This window comes from Diabrotica virgifera, chromosome 2 (genome assembly GCF_917563875.1).
Source record: "Diabrotica virgifera virgifera chromosome 2, PGI_DIABVI_V3a".
Lineage (NCBI taxonomy): Eukaryota > Metazoa > Arthropoda > Insecta > Coleoptera > Chrysomelidae > Diabrotica > Diabrotica virgifera.
Genome location: NC_065444.1, coordinates 130,686,783 through 130,709,467, shown reverse-complemented (window position 1 = coordinate 130,709,467; position 22,685 = coordinate 130,686,783). Strand labels below are relative to the sequence as shown.

The following is a 22,685-nucleotide window of genomic DNA, read 5'->3' as shown; positions in this document are numbered from 1 at the left end:
GTAACAATAATTATGACATGTACTTGCGCTGGCCAATTTTTTGTATGACACGGTGACAGGAAAATACAGCGTGTTTTATATGTTCGTTCATGGGTATTCTTTCATTTTTCCTACTGTACTTAAAAAAAGGCTAATAGAATAGGCTAAGAATAAGAATTATAAATAGGCTTTTGTCATTTTACGGAACTTGGGGAAAGATGTTGCAGATTTAAGTTGTAGAGGGAGATGGTTGTATAGTTTTTTTTGTAGAATATAATATAGATTTAAATATATGTCAAAGGTAGAATTTCTGGTGGAATAGTCATGTATAGGTCTTGCTGGAAAGACATGTAGATGTTTACGAATTAAGCAAACAGTTTCTAAAATATATAAAGAAGGTAGTGTTAGAATCCTGTGATCTTTGAAGTAGCTTCTGCAATGTGTTGTTCTTTTGAGGCCAAACAGATATCTTATTGCTCTTTTTTGTAATTTAAAAATAACATCGGATTGGGCAGCTGTACCAGAACCCCAAAAAGAGCTCCTAGAAGTCGTGTTCCATTTGTTTTGAGAAACTCTGCCAGTGTTCCCCTTTTATTATTAATCTGACTAAAGTATTCGTTTCGTTTGTTGTGTTTGTTTTGTTCTGTATTGTAAAAAGGCTTTCTTCTTTTCTTCACATTTTATCTTCACTTCCTCTCTAAGCTATGGGGTTTCCTTTTTTGATATGTTAGTATTAGTCACTTTCATCTCTCCAAGTGATTCTGTTGCAGCGTTGATTATGTTATCTTTGAATTTTTGCCAGCTTTCGAAAAACGATAACATCGAAGTTCCTCTCTATAATATAAAATGAACACACATGGAAACAATGTCAAACAATATATTGTTAAAATTTTTTAGCTAAATTTGATACATATTTAAAAAATATTAATAAAGGATATTTTGAAATTCAATCAAATGAAAGAGTTAATTTGTACCAAAAGGAAATTCCCAGTTAAGTACCAACTGGTGCATATAATTGCAAACTGTAATTGTTTTTTCGATAATAATAATAATGACAGCTCTTCAGAATAAAATAATTTTTAATTTAAATTCTAACAATAATATGTAAAATTAGTTTTGGTATCAGCGTAACAGATCAACATATTAGACTAGTATAAAAAACGATTTGTACGGAAAATGATTTAGTTGTGATTTAGTTCTAAAATGATTCCAATAATTAGGTACTTTTTAGTGGTCTGTGTAGCAACTGTAAGTATATACATATTAATAAGCGCAATAAGTTTTATTTAGTTATACAAATACTAATTTATATTAATAATTTTAAAATATAAAATAGTTCTTTACTGATTCTTGCTAATATAAAGAGGAAAAATGTTTACTCCGATAATTCCTAAAATCAACATACACCTCTTCACTTCGTAGAAGCAAAAAATACGAGAATAACTTAAAATAATTAATAATGTTAGGTTCAAGAATAAATGAAACTAAAATTAACATAATGCTTCCAAAATATTTTCAAATTTTCTAGAAGTAGCAAAAATATTTAATTTATTATGTACATATTTCATTAACTGTGTAGCAATTTCCACATTTATTTCTTTAAAGGTCTGGATCCCGCGTATGAAAAAAAAGTTGATTAATAGCAAGCTGAAAATTTGTTAATGGCTTAAGGGTGTCTAGTCGGATAAACTTTGATCTATGGGAACACTGTAACAGGGGCAGTTTTATTTGTGGAACATGTTAAAAATTTGGAACGGTCAGACCACGAAAACGGCACATTTATTTTGTCCGACAGAACAGACTTAAACTCTCCGAACAGAGATTAAACTCTCATGCAAAAATCAGACTGCTATTTATCACCTGTCATAATTCCTGTCATTTGACAATTTGACATATTCTACATGTTCCACTCATTAAAACGCCCATTTGGTGATAAACAGCAGTCTGATTTTTGCATGAGAGCTTAATCTCTGTTCGGAAAGTTTAAGTCTATTCTGTCGGACAAAATACATGTGCCGTTTTCGTGGTCTGACCGTTCCAAATTTTTAACCTGTTCCACAATTAAAACTTCCCCTGTTCCAGTGTTCCCATATATCAAAGTTTGTCCGACTAGACACCCTTAAGCTATTAACAAATTTTCAGCATGCTATTAATCAACTTTTTTTTCATACGCGGGATCCAGACCTATTATTAAATTTAGAAAGTCCTTGTAAAAATTTTTATTTTCCCAGTACCTAAACTATTCTAAATGGGGAATAAGCCACAATGTAACTAAAAAAATGATTTTATTTATTTGAGTAATATTTTGTATTTTGACAATAACAATGACATCCGATTTGGGCTTATTTAGAATAGTTGATTACAAAAATACCACAAGGAAATATTCCCAGTACCTACACCGTCAGTTCTTGAAAATGATTACAAAAGTCTTAATAGTATATTGTGCAACAAGTGCAGAAAGGCACTAATTTCTCACGAGTTTGAAAAGTGGATGAGAAATTCACACGAATGAGAAATTACCTTTCTGCACGTGTTACACACTATACTTTTTCTACAAGCACAGTTTTTCCTAAAAATAAAAATCACAATTTCATTAATTATAATAATATGTGATAAATTTTAAACTGTATTTAGTTAATACTAATCAATTTAAATTCCTTAAACCAAACCAATTGCACAGAAATCAGTTAAAAAATTAATGCACTTCCTTAATTTGTTTAAATTTAAACTATTTTAAAAAATTATTACACAATAGTGTCACATTTGACGTTATATTTATGCAGTCACGAATTTTCACCAAACCTACTTCATTCGACGTATCTTGCTTAGGTTGCTAAATCCTTATTGGTTATTTCATAATTATAAAATGTTTATTAAGAATAAAATTGTAAAATAAAACAGTTGTAACATCCATAATTTAATTTCTATTCTATAGTTAAATATAATAATTGTCTTACAGGTTAAATATATATATCTAAACTTTAACCACGGATGTAAACAGAATATAACGTTACTCAGAATGAGGTAGTCAACTGTGCAGAAAAGAACTTTCGGGCACAGAAACGTCACTTTTCTGCACACTAATGTCATATATCTTATACTGTGAGAAAATATCAAGCTTGTTAACATAAAACTGTGCAGAAAAGTGCATTTTGAATAGTGGTCGTAGAAAAAAATGGTTTTAATTGCTTCTTTGAACGAGTCTACCACTTTCTGAAAATTTCAGAGTGCAGGTTCAGGTTGGACGCTTTTCCCCACGCACAATACCTAAACCTATTACTCTAGCGCAGTTATGTTTTGTTTTTGCAAAACTATAATTTTTAATTTTAATCAAAAGATTATACGTTAAAATAAAATAAATTATTTTTGTCGGACAAAAAAACAGGGAGCGATCGTCGAGTACGGCACCTGCAAAATGCCATTCTGGCGCGGTAAAGTTTTGATATTACAAATCTCTTAATTTTCAATTGAAAGTACATACTTATAATTAATTACAAAATATTGTTGATCTCTTGTCCCACATATTTACAGCCTCGTTTCTTTAGTCATACAACGTAAATATGTTAATTATGGCAGGTTATGTTTCGCGATTACAAAAGTCATAATTTTAATTTTTTTAACTTTCAAATAAAACATGTTTATTAAAAACTAAGTGTCCGACAACAAAAATGATGCAAACTTATAATTAACTATTCTAATTGGGAAATAAGGCACAATTTAACTTGAAAATATAATTTTATTGACGTTTCGACTCCACCTTGGACGTCGTTATCAAAATACAAAATATTAATAAATTAAACAAAAATGTTGTTGCTTAGTAAAAAAATTCTTCTAATAATTTAATTTAATCTGACTCATTCATATTGGCAATTCAGACATATATTACACATTTTAAAGTAGAAGACTTTAAAATGATATTGCCTATCTATATTATGAGTTGCGTTCCTGGGATGACTTTATCGAAAGATAGTTCATTCGATTACATGAAATCATCTTAAACTCAAGAATATCCATCACAAAAAAATCATAGCAAGATTGTTGATCTCTTGTCCCACATATTTAAAGCCTCGTTTCTTTAGTCAGACAACGTAAATATGTTAATTATGGCAGGTTATTTTCCGCGATTACAAAAGTCATAATTTTAATTTTTTTAACTTTCAAATAAAACATGTTTATTAAAAAACCAAGTGTCCGACAAAAAAAATGACGCAAACTTATAATTAACTATTCTAATTGGGAAATAAGGCACAATTTAACTTGAAAATATAATTTTATTGATGTTTCGACTTCCACCTTGGACGTCGTTATCAAAATACAAAATATTAATAAATTAAACAAAAATGTTGTTGCTTAGTAAAAAAATTCTTCTAATAATTTAATTTAATCTGACTCATTCATATTGGCAATTCAGACATATATTATACATTTTAAAGTAAAAGAATTTAAAATGATATTGCCTATCTATATTTATGAGTTGCGTTCCTGGGACGACTTTATCGAAAGATAGTTCATACGATTACATAAAATCATCTTAAACTCAAGAATATCCGTTCCAAAAAAATCTGTCTTTAAAAAGACAACCACATGCAATGGTGGCAGTAAAATTCTCGTCTTAGTGATTCCATAGTAAATCACGAGGAAAAACCTCATGATACTATCCCAGTAACTATAATTAACTAGTTTTGATGGGAAATAAGCAACAATTTTACTAAAAAAATGATTTTATTAACGTTTCGCCTTCCAAATGGGATGCCGTTGTCAAATACAAAAAATATTAATGAATTAAACAAAAATGCTGCTGCCTAGTGAAAAATTCTTCCAATAATTTATTTAATCTGACTCATTTATATCGGTAATTCAGACATATATTATACATTTTAAAGTAGAATACTTTATGTTTGTTCTGAAGCTATTTCCTTGTGGCATTTTTATAATTAACTATTTCGATGGGAAATATAATAAGCCACAATTAAATTGAAAAAAATATCCTTTTTTATTTTTAAATATTGAAGACGTATTTTTTAGTTTTTCGATCTGACGTTCATTTCGCGAAATATTCGCTTTTTTTTTGTGAAACTTTTTGACTCGCCCATTTCCTTACGCCCCGCTCAAATCGTAAAATTTTTGAAATATACACTCTTTTGCATATACTTATCTTATCTTTCTGACAATTTCAAGTATTTTTAAGGATCTATTTTTTTTCGGGCCCTCCCTTAACGAACTTCCCTGTGTTACGAGCCAATATATGGTAGAGGTACATCTGCAGGGTACCAGGTTTCTCCCCATATGATAATCTGACGCGCTCGAGTACTGCAAAAATCCCCGCTTGGGCTCCCTTACCATAATAACTTTTTTTTTTTGTGTGAATTTGATGGCCTTGGCCGAGCCAATTAGCCAGACATTTTGTTATTTTAAAAACAAACAAATTTGATTTTTCAATCAGAGGAATTTTTTCTGTATTTCTAACTCTAAATACATAACAAACTAACATTATTATCTACAATTATTATCTAAACTAAATAATATGTTTTGATTGTTCATTTTTTTTTGTATTTTTTGTTGTATTTTTTTTATTGTTATTTTTTATAAATTGTTTTTTTTTACTACGCTAAGACGTAAACCCGATTCAACCTCGCGGAGGTTTACATCTTCTTAGTTTTTTTTTGCTTTTCTTTTTCTCTTTTTTTGTTCTTTTCTTTTTTCAATTATAATATACAATAATTACTTAAATCTACAGGGTTTAAAAAAAATAACAACAAAACAAACATGTTTGTTTTGTTTTAACAAACATGCCTGCTTTAACAAAATTTCTTAAATACAGGGTAAATTTTATTGCTACAATCTATATTTACAGTTTCTGATATGTTCGTAAATTGTTTTTAATATATTAATATCTTCAGAAAATATCAAATTGTTCAGGTAGACGGGAAGTGGAATTTTTAATATATTAAGATTATCATAAAATTTGTTTATATTTACTGATTGATGTGAACATTCGAGGAGAATATGTAGTAGATCACCTTTTTTCCACACTCACAGTTAGGTGACTATGTGAGACCCAAACTGTACATATGAAGGGGGGTAAGAGCATGATTACATCTCAATCTATTTATAACTCTTATGAAATGGCGATTTGATACAGAATGAAACCATCTTTTAATGGGAATTTCAGGCTGCATTTGTTTGTAAATACTACTAGTTCTCGTGTTTCGATAATACCTTTGCCAATTTTCTTTTTGGTGTCGTCTACTAATAATATCAATATCCGAAATGGGTAGTAAGTTCATGGGAAGTTCTTCGCCTATTCCTAGGGCGGATTTGGCTAGCCTGTCTACTATTTCGTTACCCCTAATGCCTGCGTGTCCCTTTATCCATGATATAATGATGTTTTTTCTTAAATTTGCAATTTTATTATAAAGAGTCATAATTTCCAGTTCTATATGATTGAGTTGTTGGGACTTATGTACGTTAGTTAGTCTATCAACGACACTCTTACTGTCTGTAAATATTATGCAGCTATAGGGTTCGTTACTAAATATGTGTCTTAAAGCAAAAAGTATCGCTATCATTTCAGCGGTGTATATCGATGATTCACAAGGCAATTTGAATAATTTTTTAAATCCACTTTGAATATTGATTATTGCACATCCTACTTTGTTTTGTACTTTGGATCAATCTGTATAGTAAAACTGATAATGTGGCCATTTATGAAGTATAAATGATTGAAAAACGGCTGGATTTAAATTAATATCCATAAAAAAAGTATTAATTTGTTTTGAGAAAATTTCTTCTAATACATGGGAATACATAGGTGAAACTTGATTTTCATAAGTATAGAAAGTACTTCGGTATTGAGATATTTTCAAGTAACTATCTACAAGAAGGGGACATTTTTTCTTTGTCCAATATTTATGAGTTAGATCTAAAATTGATAACTTATGTATATCCTGCAGATAGTTTGTATTTTTTCCTATGGTTCTAGTAATAAATTTATCACTTAAAAACTGTCGTCGAAATTCCAGGGGTGGTTCTATCGCCTCAACTTCCATTATATTAACGGGTGTAGACTTCAAATAATAACTGTTTTGTAGATTATTAGCTTATACCATCTATTCAGTAATTTGCTTTTCATTAAGAGAGTAGTTGTTGCAAAATTTCGTTTTAATGCGTTTTAAACGCATTCATTTTTGTAGAATTCTGAGAAAACTAATAAGTATCTTTGAACAATTTAAACGCAGCATGAAAGATTACATTTTTACCCGGGGTAGAAAGTCCCTGAAAACTTCTATAATGTTTATTTTAATAAGTTACAGGGGTGAAAAAGAAGAGAAAATTGAGTATGATTTTTAATTTTAAATATCTCATTCAAAAGAAACTTTTCGTCTATTCTAAAGGACATCTTATCCTCGGTAATATTGTAATATTTTATTCTGCATTTAAATTTTGCAAAAATATTTATTAGTTTTTCCAGGAGTTGAAAAAGATGAACACCATATCCGTGGTGATATTTTCCAAATCGAACATTCGCTATCTTTGTCATACAACGCACTCAGTCGAACCGAATGTGGCGGCAACAAGGTTACTAAATATTTGATACGGCTTCACAAATATTTTGAGTTGTTTATTAAATAATATTGATATTCTATTTGATAAATGATTGATTTAAGACGTAAAATTAATAACAAGTTATTTATTCTTTATTATTTATGGAAGATCCAAGCACAGAATACAGCAGGGTATATTCAGTGATCCAAGTATTTTTTTGTTAAAGATTTTCAAAATTTATCTAAACGTTCCATAATAATAGTTTATTATTAAAATCACTTTATGACTTTCCTCTTTTCTCGATTATTAGTTTTTATTGTATAGTATATAAATTTTTGTAATCACTGAATACATAGTTAATGAAAAAATAATCCTATTAATTAACTGAATTAATAATTTAAGCGATTATACAAGTAACCAAGAATATTTTAAAAATCTGAGCGAAATAACTATCTTTATTTTAATGATGACAATGTCATTGTCAACTAATGTTTACATCTCCCTACCAATGAGAATTTTACTACACGTAATTTGCCGTGTAAAGGAAGAAAAAGTAGGGATAGCCGTAAAATATTTGCGACTACGCTCTTAAGGATTTGTATGTATATGCTTCTTTTCATGAGCATTTTTCAGTGCGTCACAAATGATAGAAAAAAAGGGAAGTCCGTGATAATATACATTTTAGTGACATGACATTTTAGTTAAATCTGACAGTTGTCACATTTTATTTGCAATTTGGCATAAAATCAAATCAATTGTGTTTATTGCATTTATAAAATGGTATTTTCTTTGATTTGTATAGTCTTATAAATTGTTCAGATTATATTCGTAGATATATTAAGTATATAATTCGCAGATTATTTTATTTTCGATTATGGCGCCATCTATTGACAACTAGAATAAATGTTATAAATGTCACCGACGAAATGTAATCACCGACGTGCGTTTTTTTCTGTCACATACAATTTAATGCGTTAGAAAGAAATCGAAAAACTGTGACGCACTGAAAGATCCTCATGAGAAAAAGTCTAACAATTTATTACCGTTAAGAATCCATGCTTGTATTTCTTAAGTGACGTTTTCCTGTAATTTATTATTGAACCTAGGTAGAGCAAGCTAGAGGTATATTCTTAGGTATGATTATTTATGGTTAGGTTTTTATGTCGATAAACTTTTGTGCACTCCATATATTTTATATAAAAAATCAATATTTTATTTTCCATTAACATTAATTACTTATTTATTTTTCAGTTCTGCGATGCTGTTAATGTCAAAATAAATGACATTGCACAATGTGATAATGAAGACCATCCGATAATGTTTAGTATGAAGATAAAAAACGACGGAGACAAACAAATTGTAGAAGACGGATATATGGATACCAAAGTCGATTTTAATGATGATCTTATAGTAGGTTACGATATTTTATCTCCTTTTTTAACCAATGAACTTTAAAATGAAAGTAACGATCTTATTAAAATTATCTGAAATATCTTCTTTTTAGTATAAACAACTGATGTATAAACAGCTCACATGTCACATGTGTATAAACAGCTAATGGGGTCCTCAAAACAAAACAAATAAACTAAAATGACTTTCGAATTTTAGGGAATCTATATTATAAGCAACGGACACTTATACTCATTAATGAAAATACTTCAGAAGAGTTCAAAATTAAAAGAATGATGTGGACTGTCACCACTACTGTTCAGTGCATACTCTGAAGAAATTATGAAAAGGGCTCTCGAGGGAGAAACAGCTGGAATAAAGGTCAATGGAACACCACTTAACAACATTAGGTACGCGGACGATACGATCATAATGGTGGAAAAACTCCACGACCTCTAGAGGCTAATAAACATATAGATGAGTATGGAAAAAATATAGGCTATCAATAAACATCACGAAAGCTAAATTTATGAGGTTATCAAAACCCCAAAACAATGCTAAAAGCTTGATAATTAACGGTAATACCCTGGAACAAGTAGAAAACTACAACTATCTTGGCACAATAATTAATCACACAAACAATTATTCCAAAGAAATCAAGTCCGAATAGAAAAAGCACGAACATAAAATGAGAAAGGACTTTAACGAGACGACTGCTAAGAAGCTATAAGCATTTGAACTGTGGATATATAGAAAAATCCTGAAGATATCATGGACCGATCATGTAACAAACAATGAAGTCGTGAGAAAAGTTAACAAAAGAATGGAAATAATGGAAACCATCAAAACACGAAAGCTGTAACACCTGGGCATGTAGTGCGTGATGAGAGATACGACGTATTTCAATTGATTATGCAGGGTGATTGATTAGGTGGGGTAAAGCTCCGTAGATTCGTTATAGTAATAGATAGCAATAAAAGTTAATAACAAAAATTGTAGCCAACTTTGAACTTCACATTTCAAAATTAATTAGAATGTTACAGGGTGTTCGATAACATAGTGGCAGACCGAACTTATGTTTTTTTAAATGGAACACCCTGTATTTTATTTTATATTCGAAATCTTCTTAACTTCTCCATTACAAAAATATAAAGGTTTGGTATGTTATACAGGGTACTTACAAAGTTTTAACCAATTTTATATGAAAATCGTAACAAGTTCAACTCCCTGTATAAATAAAAATAAGCACAACGGCAATAGTTTATTGATGCCATATTTTTTATTTATTGTCAAAATTTTCATAAATGATTGATATTGCTAATTTTCTTTATATTGAATACAGGGTGAGTCAAAACGCAAGTACATTATTTTCTCAGTAATTTTAAATGGATTTTTTTTAAAATTTCTCAGTATTTTATATCACTATCGAAAAGTACCATTACCGTACTTTAATTTGTATACAACATTCCCTATGCCTAAATTTATTAATTTTCGAGATATTTTCATTTTTCCATGGAACAGTAGCGTGGCCACCCAGATGTCTCTTCCGTGTGTTGAGTCTAATAAGAGCCGTTTTACATGACCGAGATTTACTTCGAAACTGACGCTTATAACTACTATGAAACATTATCTAATAAAAAATATTAGATGTAAAACACAAGATTTACTCTGAAATGTACCATGATAATTTTCAATATAAAAATTTAGAACCAGTTCTATATTCTAGAAAGTTTTCAGAGTAAACTGCGCGAGTTTCTGCGCAGAACGTTAAATTACGCGGTGGTCTTTACGATAACATAACCTTTATAATTACAACAAATGCTGATTTGTTTATTCAGTGAAGTATCTTTGCTTTGTTCAAATTAATTATTTTTGCACAAAAATGGACATCCTAAGTCTTGACGTCACAAAATTGGGAGGAGCTTATGACTGACTCCAAACAATTTTGTTTTTAAACACTCATAAGGAATTTTTAATTTATTGTTTACGTGGTTTGTGTGACAAAATAAGACTTTTCATTTAGGTATTTAGTTAAAGAAACGTGTCAATTAAGAGATTTTTGTTCGTTTTTGCACAGGTGAGTTCATTTAATGCAATGATTAGAACGTAAACAGTTTTGAGGTTATGTTTATTTTTAACCACTAAGGAATAAAAACCACCTGAGCAAAAACGAATAAAAATCTCTTAATTAACACGTTTCTTTAACGGAATACCTAAATGAAGTCTTATTTTGCCACACAAAGCACATAAATGAAAAATTCCTTATGACAATTTAAGGTTACAAACAAAATTGTTTAAAGTCAATATAAGCTCCTCCCAATTTTGTGACATTTGTGACGTCAGGCATAGGCTGTCCGTTTACTTCTCTGTCCAAATATATTACTAAAAAATAAACATTTGAAAGTTGTAACTCATAGCCTTAAAATGTCATTTCACATTTCTTCTTTTCTTATGTTACCTCTAACTAACTTAGTTTTCTTTCATCAGTGGCCTTTTATTTATAACAAAATTCTATTTAATGTCAGTCACACTACACACTACGCATGCGTTTCACAACAATTATGTTAAGATTTAAGTATAGGTGTAAAACAAGGATCAATAAAAAAATTGTATAATTTTACTACATACATTTTCGTTATTATTCTTGAAATAATTTTCGAAGTAAATCTCGGTCATGTAAAACGGCTCTAAGATGTGATCAATCTGACAGGTTGTTCTTTCATCAGGGAAGGTCCAGGTTACCTTGCGTATATTCGTAAGTTCAAAATATTCGCTAGCGACTGTCAATTCATTGTCGTTACTGACGTTGTGTAGGCTATGCCTTCCTAGATCGGGAATGAGAACACGTCTTATTCTTACATTCATGTCATCTAATACTATCTTTGTGTCATTTTTGGGCATCTTATGCCCAGATTATATAATTTAAAAGACTAGCAGTCCAAACAAATGAAAATAATAATTATTCAACAAAAATAAAAAATACAAATCTATGAAATAAGGAATTTCAAGGTCAAATTGAACATTTTAGGATTTGGCATTAGCACCAATGACTCTTATGACGTCCCTCATTTTCTGTGGAAGGCTTCTTATCAGAGATTGTATATACTTCAAATCCAAATGATCCCATTCTTCCGTTAAAGTATTTCCCATTTAATCAAGGTTATTTGGATGAAGCGATGATACGGGCTCTTATGCGTCTTTCTAGGCAGTCTCAAACATGCTCAATTCGGTTTAGGTCTGGGCTGACTGCTGGTCAATCGAGAGCTCGAATACCAACCTCTTGAAGATCCATATTCCATCCTTATACTAGTAACGTACGGGCGAACATTGTCTTACAGAAGAACGAAATTATCTTCAATAATTGGAACAAAGGGAACAAAGAACATTGGAACAAAGAACATTTTCTTCAAGAACCTCTCTTATATACCAATCAGCTGTCAGGGATCCCCTACAAAACACTGTTCATTCTGTGTGACCTACAAAGCAGATGCCCCCCCCCCCCATATCATAATTGAGCCACCTTTAAAATTTCTGGCTTATCTTTTGTTACACTGAGCAAATCGCTTACCTACGCGTCCGTCAACTGAAATGCGTCTGTCGGATCCACACAGTGCAAATCTTAACTCATCGATAAAAAGAATATTAGCCTAATCGTTGCTATCCTAATCGACATGTTCTCGTGCGAACCTTAAACGTGCCACACTGTGACCTAGTTAACAGTCGAGCAGTAGCAGGCATTCTGGCTTTAATTCCAAATTCCCTTAATCTGTTTCTAACCGAATTGACACTTATTCGAACATTACGGACTGTGGAAAAATCCTTTCGCAATTGCCTAGCCTACGTATAGGCAAAGTCTAGGCAAAGTATAGGAGTGAGGCTACAATAATTACCATCAAGCTGAAAATTGGCAGGATTGTTCAAAATACCATCATAAATGAAATCTAAAAAGTCCTCATACATCCGACCCGAGCTAAAAATTTACGCGGGGTCAAAGGTCACCAAATATGGTTTTTAGCAATTTTCAGCGAAACGGTAAATTTGATCATAAAAGTAGTTCTAACAAAAAATGTAGATTAGATAATTATCTATAAAAAATATATTCATACTTATTTTCGTAAGAGATACCGTTTTTGAGATACAACGATTCAAAGAGTTATATTTATGTATTAGTACACCGTACACCACGTACAGTTGAGTCCGCGAGTCTTTACCCGTGCGTCATTAATACCTGGCTAGATAAAACACATATTTTTTATCTAGCATCATTCTCTTCCACGCATGAAACACATGACAAACCAGCTGCCGTATGTTATTAAGTAAAAACACATGTTATTTTTATGAACCATCTAGACTCAGTGCATTGAAAAGAGATAGGTACAAAAAAAGACGATTCGGTATGTTTTCATATTTTAAGCACAATTTGTTTGACGTTTCTGCTTTGTTTACTTTTGTGGCTGTCAGTCAGTTAAATTTTTTGAGGTTTTTGTCGAATTTTTGCGTTTTGAAGTTTCTTTATATTACACAAACAGTTGTTTTCACAACTAATTTTATATTGGGCTTTGAAATTTTAAGGTAAATAATTATATTTTGGCAATTAATATTTAAAACATACAAAGCTAACGTCATTCACACAGTAAAGAAATTATTGTGTTTAGATTTCCGTCAAAGTGAATAAAATATCAAAAATAAAATATGTTATTGAATTTTTTTATAAATTGTTTATTTATTTATTAATCAATAATAATAAAATAATTTATTAAGCTACTTCAAATGTAGCTGTAATTCTGCACAAAAATTTTGAAGCAAAACTTACATTTGACATTCTGTATATTTGATAACGTCAAATTTTATAATAAAAGCCGTAATCGGAACAGTAGCCACTTTCTGTCACTTGTTGTTGCCTGAAATAGATTTTCGACTTATTTCGTATGCTTTAAATGATGACGCACGGGTAAAGACTCGCGGACTCAACTGTATACATATACATCACTGAAGCTGTAATACAAGTAAACATAATATTCTATCGGTCAACTTAACTTATATTACACATAATAATATAAGATATTATAAGATAATGTTTCTACTATACAGCTTGCGGGCTACCGAGGGATGCAATGTATAAGCTGTATTATATTACAGTGCCAACAAAAAAATATTTACAAAGTGAATATAACGCGAAAGTAATACGAATTATTATTTCAATTTTAAGGCTTATTCCCAACAAAAATAGTAAATTGATATGACAAAGTATTAACTTATAATAATTCTGATTACTTATGTGTCTTATTCAATTTGTAAAGATGGGTTTTGTCGAAATAAACACGTTCTATAGGTACGTCGGCTAATCTAATCACCCTACGTTTTCTTTTCTCAGAAGGGTTTGAACATAATAATGAAAGCTAACTTTCTAGGAAAAATGTTTACTCACAATTGGTTAGTAATTTATGGATTTCTAACCTTTGAAGTAACCAGGAAGCGACTTATTACTTACTTTACTTTCCCAGCTAGCCGGGAAAGTACTTTCCTGGCTAGCATCTGTCACTTTTCTACCTGCAAATGTCAATGTCATTTTTGATTAAAAGATGGTTTAGAAAGAATAGAATCCACTCAACATTTATTTAATTAAGAAACAACAACAACAATAACAAAAAGAAAACTATTTGGAATTATAAATATTAATAGTTACATTGGAATTATGATTACTATTAACGGTTAAAGTAAGACCGTGTTGCTCAAAATTATGAGTTTCAGAAATAGATGGTGACGCCGACGTTTCTGGATTTTCTACATGAGACAACATATTAGCAATTTTTGTTTGTCCATGTAATGAATTCTCCACATATCCCTCTGCTACGGTGTTGGATTTCCAACCCCCCAACTTTTTCAACTGTAGGATGTCTCCACCTGTATTTGCTAATAATGTTGCTGAAGTACGTCTAAAACAATGTCCTGTAAACCTGTTAACATTTTCCAACTTTAAATAAGTTGCTATTTTTTTGGGAAAACTTCCTATAGCATTATGCCCAAAAGGCTGTCGTGTAATTTTACCAAATCTTATTTGTAAAAAAAATCTATCAGAGTCAATGTTATTACGAAGGTCACAGTATTGCTTTATTATTTTTATCCATTCCGATTTTGTAATTACAAATGTACGGGAAGAGTAGGTTTTTGTGACAGGAATCACTATTATAATTCGATTTTGTAAAATATCAAGGTCACTTATTTTCATTTTTAAAAGTTCATCGCACCTACAGGCTCCGGAAATGCCAATAATTAAAGCAACCTAAAAAAATTTAATATAACATATATTTAATATGCATTAAATAAATTAAAATTACCTTTTGAGGAAGATATTCTATCGGGGCATTGTTTAAAAATGTATCGATGTCTGCTTCAGAAAAAACACTCGACTTTTTAGCTTGATATCCCACATTCTGCCTTTTCAAAAATGCCCGCAATTTTGCGTATTTACTAAAATCAACATTATGCCTAAAGTTTAATACTGCTCGCAACATCGAATATCTTGACCATAATGTGGAGGCTTTACTTTGTTTGCTCATTTCACAAAAATAAGCAAGAAGTACCGCCTCAGAGGTATGCTGCACACCTTTAGCCACGCACCATTTACTGTATAGTTCATAGGTGTTTTCATACCTCTCCCTGCTTTTTTCAGGAATTATTCCTTCAGTAGCTCTCTCTGCAGCTACCCGCAGTTCTGGTGGCGTACATTCAAATTCACTATCAGACATTTTTGTAAAATAAACACAATTTGATTATATGTACAATTAATGGCGTCGTGTATCGCCTAAATGTCAGATTCAACAAACTTGTTTTGTTACCTAGCAACGATCTCACAGGTTACTTAAAATAATTCATCTTATCACATAATGAAAATGGATACAGATATTTGAAACGAAATTATTATTGGTAGATTGTGAGTATTAGAAATCCATAAACTACTAACCGATTGTGAGTAAAATAGTATACAAACCTCTCGGGAACTCATTCTAGCCTCGCGTCTGTAGTTTACCTCGGTACTTCGCACCTCGGTAAACTACCTTGCCGCTCGGCTGAAATAGAGTACTTTCCCGCTAGGTATGTAATATACTATTATTGCTTAGTACTAATAAACATTTCAATATACAGTAAACTTCATGCAAATTTAGTTTGTTTACTATTATGCAAATTACACCGTTATCTTCCTGGGTGGCGAAATCCTTCAGGTAGATGACACCCTCGTGGTATTAATTAGTCTTTAGTACTACTCCGGAGTGAAAATACGTGTTAAACCTAATTTTACTTAAATGTGCTGAAGTTTAAAAAAAAACTAATTCAACTCCACAAAAAGTTATTTCCAACGGAATTAGCTTTCTTCTCTCTATGTATGAAGTGCAATTCGAAATAAAAAACAAGTGCAATTATCTTGTCTTGCTCCAACTTCAGCGGCTGCCCATCAACATCTTTTTCGAGTATCGACAGTTCATTAGAACCAATTCAAACTTTACTCCCACCTGCGCCGAAAAAACTGAACACAATTTTTTCTAACTGTAATAAGGTATGTAGCGCTAAATGTGGTTGCAAAAAAGTTGGACTGTTTCGTTCGGTAGCAAGCACTAATTGTTAAAACCGGTCGTGCTCCAATGTTGAATCACCAACAATTGAGGATTCATTTGATTCTATCGAGGAGCCATGCGATGTGTCATTATTGGGACAATTTACTTGCACCCAGGATGAACAAGAAGAAGAACAAGAAGAAGAAGAACTGGAAGGTTAAGAAGAAGAAGAACAAGGAGAAGAGGAAGCAGAAGTATTAGAAAATTATGAACCAGTTGGATAAATTTCCCTTGTTTTTAATTTATACCGCTTTTTATAACTTTTATCATTTTTAACCCTTGCAAATATCAATTATTCAATAGCTTCAAATTAAACAGAATTATAACAGATCCGTGGAATAATCCTACTGGGAAAACCACGTTAAAAAACGCGCTAAGTGCACTAACTCAAAGGTGGTGTGGAAATGTGTGCGCATATTATGACGATTACAACTTTTTGAATCGTTGTATCTCAAAAACGGTGGTTCTTAGGAAAAAAAGTAATAAGACATTTTTTATAGATAATTATCTAATCTACATTTTTTGTTAAAACTAATTTTATGATAAAACTTACCGTTTCGCTGAAAATCGCTAAAAACTATATTTGGTGACCTTTGACCCCGCGTAAATTTTTTAGCTCGGGTCGGATTTATGAGGACTTTTTATGATTAATTATTTATATGGGAAATAAGCCACAATTAAAATGAAAAAAATAATTTTATTAACGTTTCGACGCCCAAATCGGGTGCCGTTGTCAAAATACAAAATATTACTAAATAAACAAAAATGTTGTTGCTAGGCAAAAAAATTCTTCTAATAATTTATTTAATCTGACTCATTTATATTGGCAATTTAGACATATATTATACAATTTAAAGTAGAAGACTTTAAAATGATATTGCCAATATTTATGAGTTGCGTTCCTGGGACGACTTACTGAAAGATAGTTCATTCGATTACATGAAATCAACCCCAACTCAAGAATATCCGTCACAAAAAAATTATAGCATGTGATCTGTCTTTAAAAAGACAACCAAATGCAACGACAGTAAAATTCTCGCGTCAGAGACTTCATAGTAAATCACAAGGGAAAACCAGGAAAAAACCTTGTGATACTATCCCGACATCGTAAGTATTTGGTCTTACATTTAATTTACTCTCAAAAAATAATACCAAATTCTGACTTGTAACATGTTTAAATTATAAATAATATTAATACTAGATATATAAGTCAGTGCTGTTTTTGTGACGGTACGCGCCGGTACGCCGTACCGGGACCTTTTGGGAAAAAGATAAAAAAAACCACAAAATTATAGACAAATTAATTAATTTTTGCCGTAATCCCAAACAGCTTTAAAACGCCCCTATTGAGGCTGAATTTAAAAAGTTTTCCCGGGGGTGGACCCCCTTTATGAACACTCCCCAGACCCTCCAGAACATTGCGTACCGGAACCTATATTGTTACAAAAACAGGACTGATATAAGTAATACTAAAATATAAAATATGTACCAGCTCGATGTTATTGACTTACTAATCTTGGTATTTTCTTTCTGTTGACTTCCTCTTTCAGTATGGGCAACCACATCCTACTGCATTCTACCGAGGAATTTGCGACACAATTGGTTTCATTTAGCAGAATTAGAGCCGCTTCTTTGATTTTTCTCTTTTTACTATCTGATTCTTTCAGGACTATACTTGAATCTCTCCACTGAACTCTATGTTCATTATCCCATGCGTGTTGACATATTTGAGATCTATCAAATTCTCTATTTTTAATATAAGATTGATGTTCACTTATTCTAACGTCTAATGGTCTTGATGTCTCACCTAAATAAAATTGTTCGCATTCACAAGGTATTTTATAAATGCAATTCTTTGTTCTTTCTTGATCATTGTTAGGTTTAGTTTTAGATAGAATAGATCTCAATGTGTTTGTTGTTTTGAATGTTGTTGAAATGTTGAATTTATTTCCTATTGTTTTAAGTTTCTCGGATAATCCTTTTATATATGGTATTGATATTTTTCTCGTATTATTTCTTGTGAATGTTGTAGGATCCCGTTCTAAGTTGTTCTGTTCCATTCGATCCAATCTTGACAATTCCTTATTTATAAACGATAAAGGATAATCATTTTTTAATAAAACAGATGTTAACAATTGTTTTTCTGCTAAAAAGGAATTTTCGTTAGAACAAGTAATTTTGGCTCTATCATATAAGGATTTAATGATTCCCTTTTTAACGTTGATGTTGTGATTTGACTTGTAATTGAGGTATCTGTTGGTGTGTGTTGATTTTCTATACACTTGAGTCTCATATCCAATATCCTTCTTTGAGATCAACACATCGAGGAAAGGTAGGCTGTTATTGTATTCCTTTTCCATTGTAAATTTTATTGTCTCTTCTTGATCGTTTATAATATTCAGGAACGTATCCAACAATTCTGATTTATGAGGCCATATTGAAAACACATCATCTACATATCTCCACCATACTGTGGGTTTTAAATTTTGTTTAGAAATAATATTAGTTTCGAAATCCTCCATAAATATATTAGCCAATAATGGAGATAAAGAAGAGCCCATTGTTAGACCAAAATTTTGTTTATAGAATTCATTGTTTAGTTGAAAATAGGTATTATTGGTACATAATGTCAATAACTCCATTATAGCTGATACATTTAGTCTTGTCCTAGTTGCCAATGTATTATCATTCTCTAATTTCGTTTTGATTATGTTTAAAGTTTTATCTAATGGTACATTTGTAAATAAACTGTTTATGTCAAAACTTACTAAAATATTATTTGGATTAAATTCAATAGTTGATAATTTGTTTAAAAAATGTTTTGTATTTTTTATAAAAGTGTCATCATTATTAGCAAATGGTTTTAGAATGTTTAATAAGAATTTTGATAGTTCACTACAAGGAGAATTGATGGTACTACAAATGGGTCTAAGTGGTATGTTCGCTTTATGAATTTTCGGCACTCCATAAAAATGTGGTGTCTTACTGTAGTGAGGTGTCATTAATTTTCTTTGATAGTATGTTAGATCATTTTTAAATTTGAATAAAGTTCTATATATTTTGTTTTCCAGTGTCTTCGTTGGATCCTTCGTTAATTTGCTATAAGGTCCATTTGTAATTAGATCTGTAATTTTGTCCTCATATTGTATTTTATTCATTATTACAGTTGCATTGCCTTTATCCGCTGGTAGGATTGTTATGGAGTCATCATTTCTTAAAGTTTTTAAAGCTTTCATTTCCTCTTTGCTGATGTTCTGTTTAATTTGATTAGACTTTTCTAATTCAAGTTTACATAGTACCCTATATTGTTCTTTTTCATGAGTTGGTAGACACTGGGATATTTTCTCCACTGAGCTGATTATGTCTAATTTTGGAATAGATGGATGAGTAACAGCATAGTTTAAACCTTTTGACAATACCAAATTTTCCGTTGCATTTAAATGTCTATTTGATAGATTGACAACTGTCGCTAATATGTCATTTCTATTTAGGTTATCAAAAGTATGTAAACTATTTTGTTCTAAAAGATTATTAAATTTATTTAAATGTATATTTCTTTGTTTCTGATATGAATTTTCATAAATTATGTGTAAACTAAAAATAATTCGATCAAAATCAGAATTTGATATCATTCCGAAAAGTAAATCTTCAATACTTACGATGTCTTGTTCAATAAAAAATAAATTTGACCTGTGAAATTGCAACCTTTCCCGGATCATCGACAAACTGGCTCTATGTAGGACTTTTTATATTTCATTTATGATGGTATTTTGAACAATCCTGACAATTTTCAGCTTGATGGTAATTTTTGTACCTTCGGATGTGTAAGTTGACCGGAGTAGCTGGATTGGTGGATTCTCATAACCTCAGCGACATATTGCTCCAATCGTATATCTCCAAATAAAGCTACGATTTGGGCTGCTTGTCCTGACATTAAATTACTCATTTTTTTTCTAAGAATGCACCTCTTCATTGAAAAATAAAGCAGACGTAGTGCACAGATCAAATTCTCAAACACAAACTTTAAAAATAAATATTCTCTTTTATCAACGTTTTGTTTACTTTCTTTTTTGGCAAAACACATGTCAGCCTTGAAATGTTATGGATTTGTAGACACCTAAAGAACACAGCAAACGAGTATTATAACATTCTGCTAAAAATTAAAAATTACTTTTAATCTTTTTTTCTGCTTTAAAAATTATGCGATACTTTTTGTGATTAGTGTAGTTATGGATAGTTTTAGTTTAAATTGGTTCAAATTGCTATTTAAAATTAATTTACGATTTTTTCATGTAGAATACAGTAACCATTTATTCATTTGACGACAACGAATGGAAAACTGTTTTTAGTAAAAACGATGACGTATGCTCTATGGTCGAAAACTTTATGGGCGAATTTGCAAAAGAAATGGAGAAAAGCGCTGGAATAAAATCTAGTTGTCCTTACCCTAAGGTAAATAATGTTATCTGTCAACATAGAAAAATCTATATAAAAACTTTATCTTTTAGGGAAGATACCAAATTAAAAATCATCCGATAGATTTCAGTACTTTCAAATACAAAGAATTCCCACCTGGCAAAGTAAAAATCCGATCTGAATTCTTCCCTAAAAGTGACGAGAAGACACGAATAGGATGTTACGAAGTAGTGTTTACTTTAACTGAGTAGTATGTACTATTCAGTTCTGCAAACAAGTTTTAATTAAAACCAAATAAAAGTATTGTCATCAAATGAAATCAATAACCTTTAAAATTACCTTACTTTTTATTCAATAATTCTCCTACGCCAATTTAACCCCGCCGCAAATTATTTAATATCACCTCCACGAGTCTAATCATTAATGAATCTGAACGACCTAAAAAAGAGAAAACAACCTAAAAAAATTGTACATCACAAGAACCTTGACAAGAATAAGCCGAAACGGTATCACTAAAATAAAAGATAAAGATGGTGCCGTAGTGAAAACAGAACAACAAATTCCTACTAGATAGATGGAGTATTTCAAAGAAATGTAGAAAGAACGGAATGTAACAGACGAAATAGAAGAGGAACCTAAGAGACAACCAATCAACATGAACACCGAAGAATTCACCCATAAAGAGATAAAATATGCAATTAAACAATTAAAAAAAAAGAAAAGTTGCCGTAATAGATAATATCCCTGCTGAGTTAATCAAAGCAGACCTCGAAACGTCCACCTCTATACTGTACACACTTTTAAATGAAATTTGGGGAACCGAAGAGCTACCCAGAGAATGGACGCAAGGGTTAATTGTCAAAATTACTAAGAAGGGCGACACATCCATATGTAAAAATTGGAGACCGATCACCCAACTATGCACAACAAGCAAAGTAAAGACCCAATCATGCTCGAAAGAATGAAGAAGGAATTTGATAAAGTTATAAGAGAAAACCAAGCTGGATTCCGGGCACGAAGATCCTGCATTGGCCACATTTGGACGATGAGAATGATTATAGAGCAATCATTAGAGTGACTGACAGAATAAGCTATATGTGAACTTTATAGACTTCGAGAAAGCGTTTGATCGCATAGATCGCAAAGCCTGATGGAAATTACTAGAGAAATACGGAATGCCTCCCAAGTATATCAGAATTATAAAACTGTTCTACGAAGCTCACAACACGCATAGTCCACGAAGGAAAGTTAACAGAACAAATGGATATTGGTACAGGAGTAAGGCAAGACTGTCTGCCTCTCCGACCTTATTTCTGATAGTAATCGACTGGATCATATCCAAGGCTACTAGTAATAAGACAGGAATAAGATGGAATGTTTTTAACCAACTTGAGGACTTGAAATTTGCAGATGATATATGTCTTTTAACAGAAAAGATACAACACATGCAACGCAAAAAGTAGGGAAGAAGGTCGGATTTAACATAAACGCCAGAAAAACTAAGATAATGAAAATAGTTACACCAAGAAAAATGGGAATAGCACTGGGAGGCATAGAATTAGAAACGGTAGAGAATTTAACTACTTTGGCAGTATTTTGAACAAGAAAGGAGGGACGGAGGAGGACGTAAAACTGAGAATACGAATAGCTCAAAACGCATTCAAATTAGGCTTCAGGTCAGATGACAAGTAAAACCAAGATACGATATTCAACCGCACCGTGAAGACTGTGCTACTATACGGA

General features: G+C 31.2%; 2 protein-coding genes across 2 annotated transcripts in view; one reads left to right on the top strand and one right to left on the bottom strand.

Moving 5' to 3' along the window:
• LOC114327520 (rotatin) overlaps window positions 1–22,685 on the bottom strand; it is a 247,415-nt gene that overhangs the window by 61,445 nt on the left and 163,285 nt on the right. The window lies entirely within an intron of this gene.
• Window positions 1,134–21,280, top strand: LOC126880199 (uncharacterized). Its single transcript, XM_050643987.1, has 4 exons — window positions 1,134–1,227; window positions 8,776–8,934; window positions 20,823–20,978; window positions 21,035–21,280. The coding sequence occupies exons 1-4, from the start codon at window positions 1,183–1,185 to the stop codon at window positions 21,191–21,193; spliced, it is 519 nt and encodes a 172-aa protein (XP_050499944.1). The 5' UTR covers window positions 1,134–1,182; the 3' UTR covers window positions 21,194–21,280.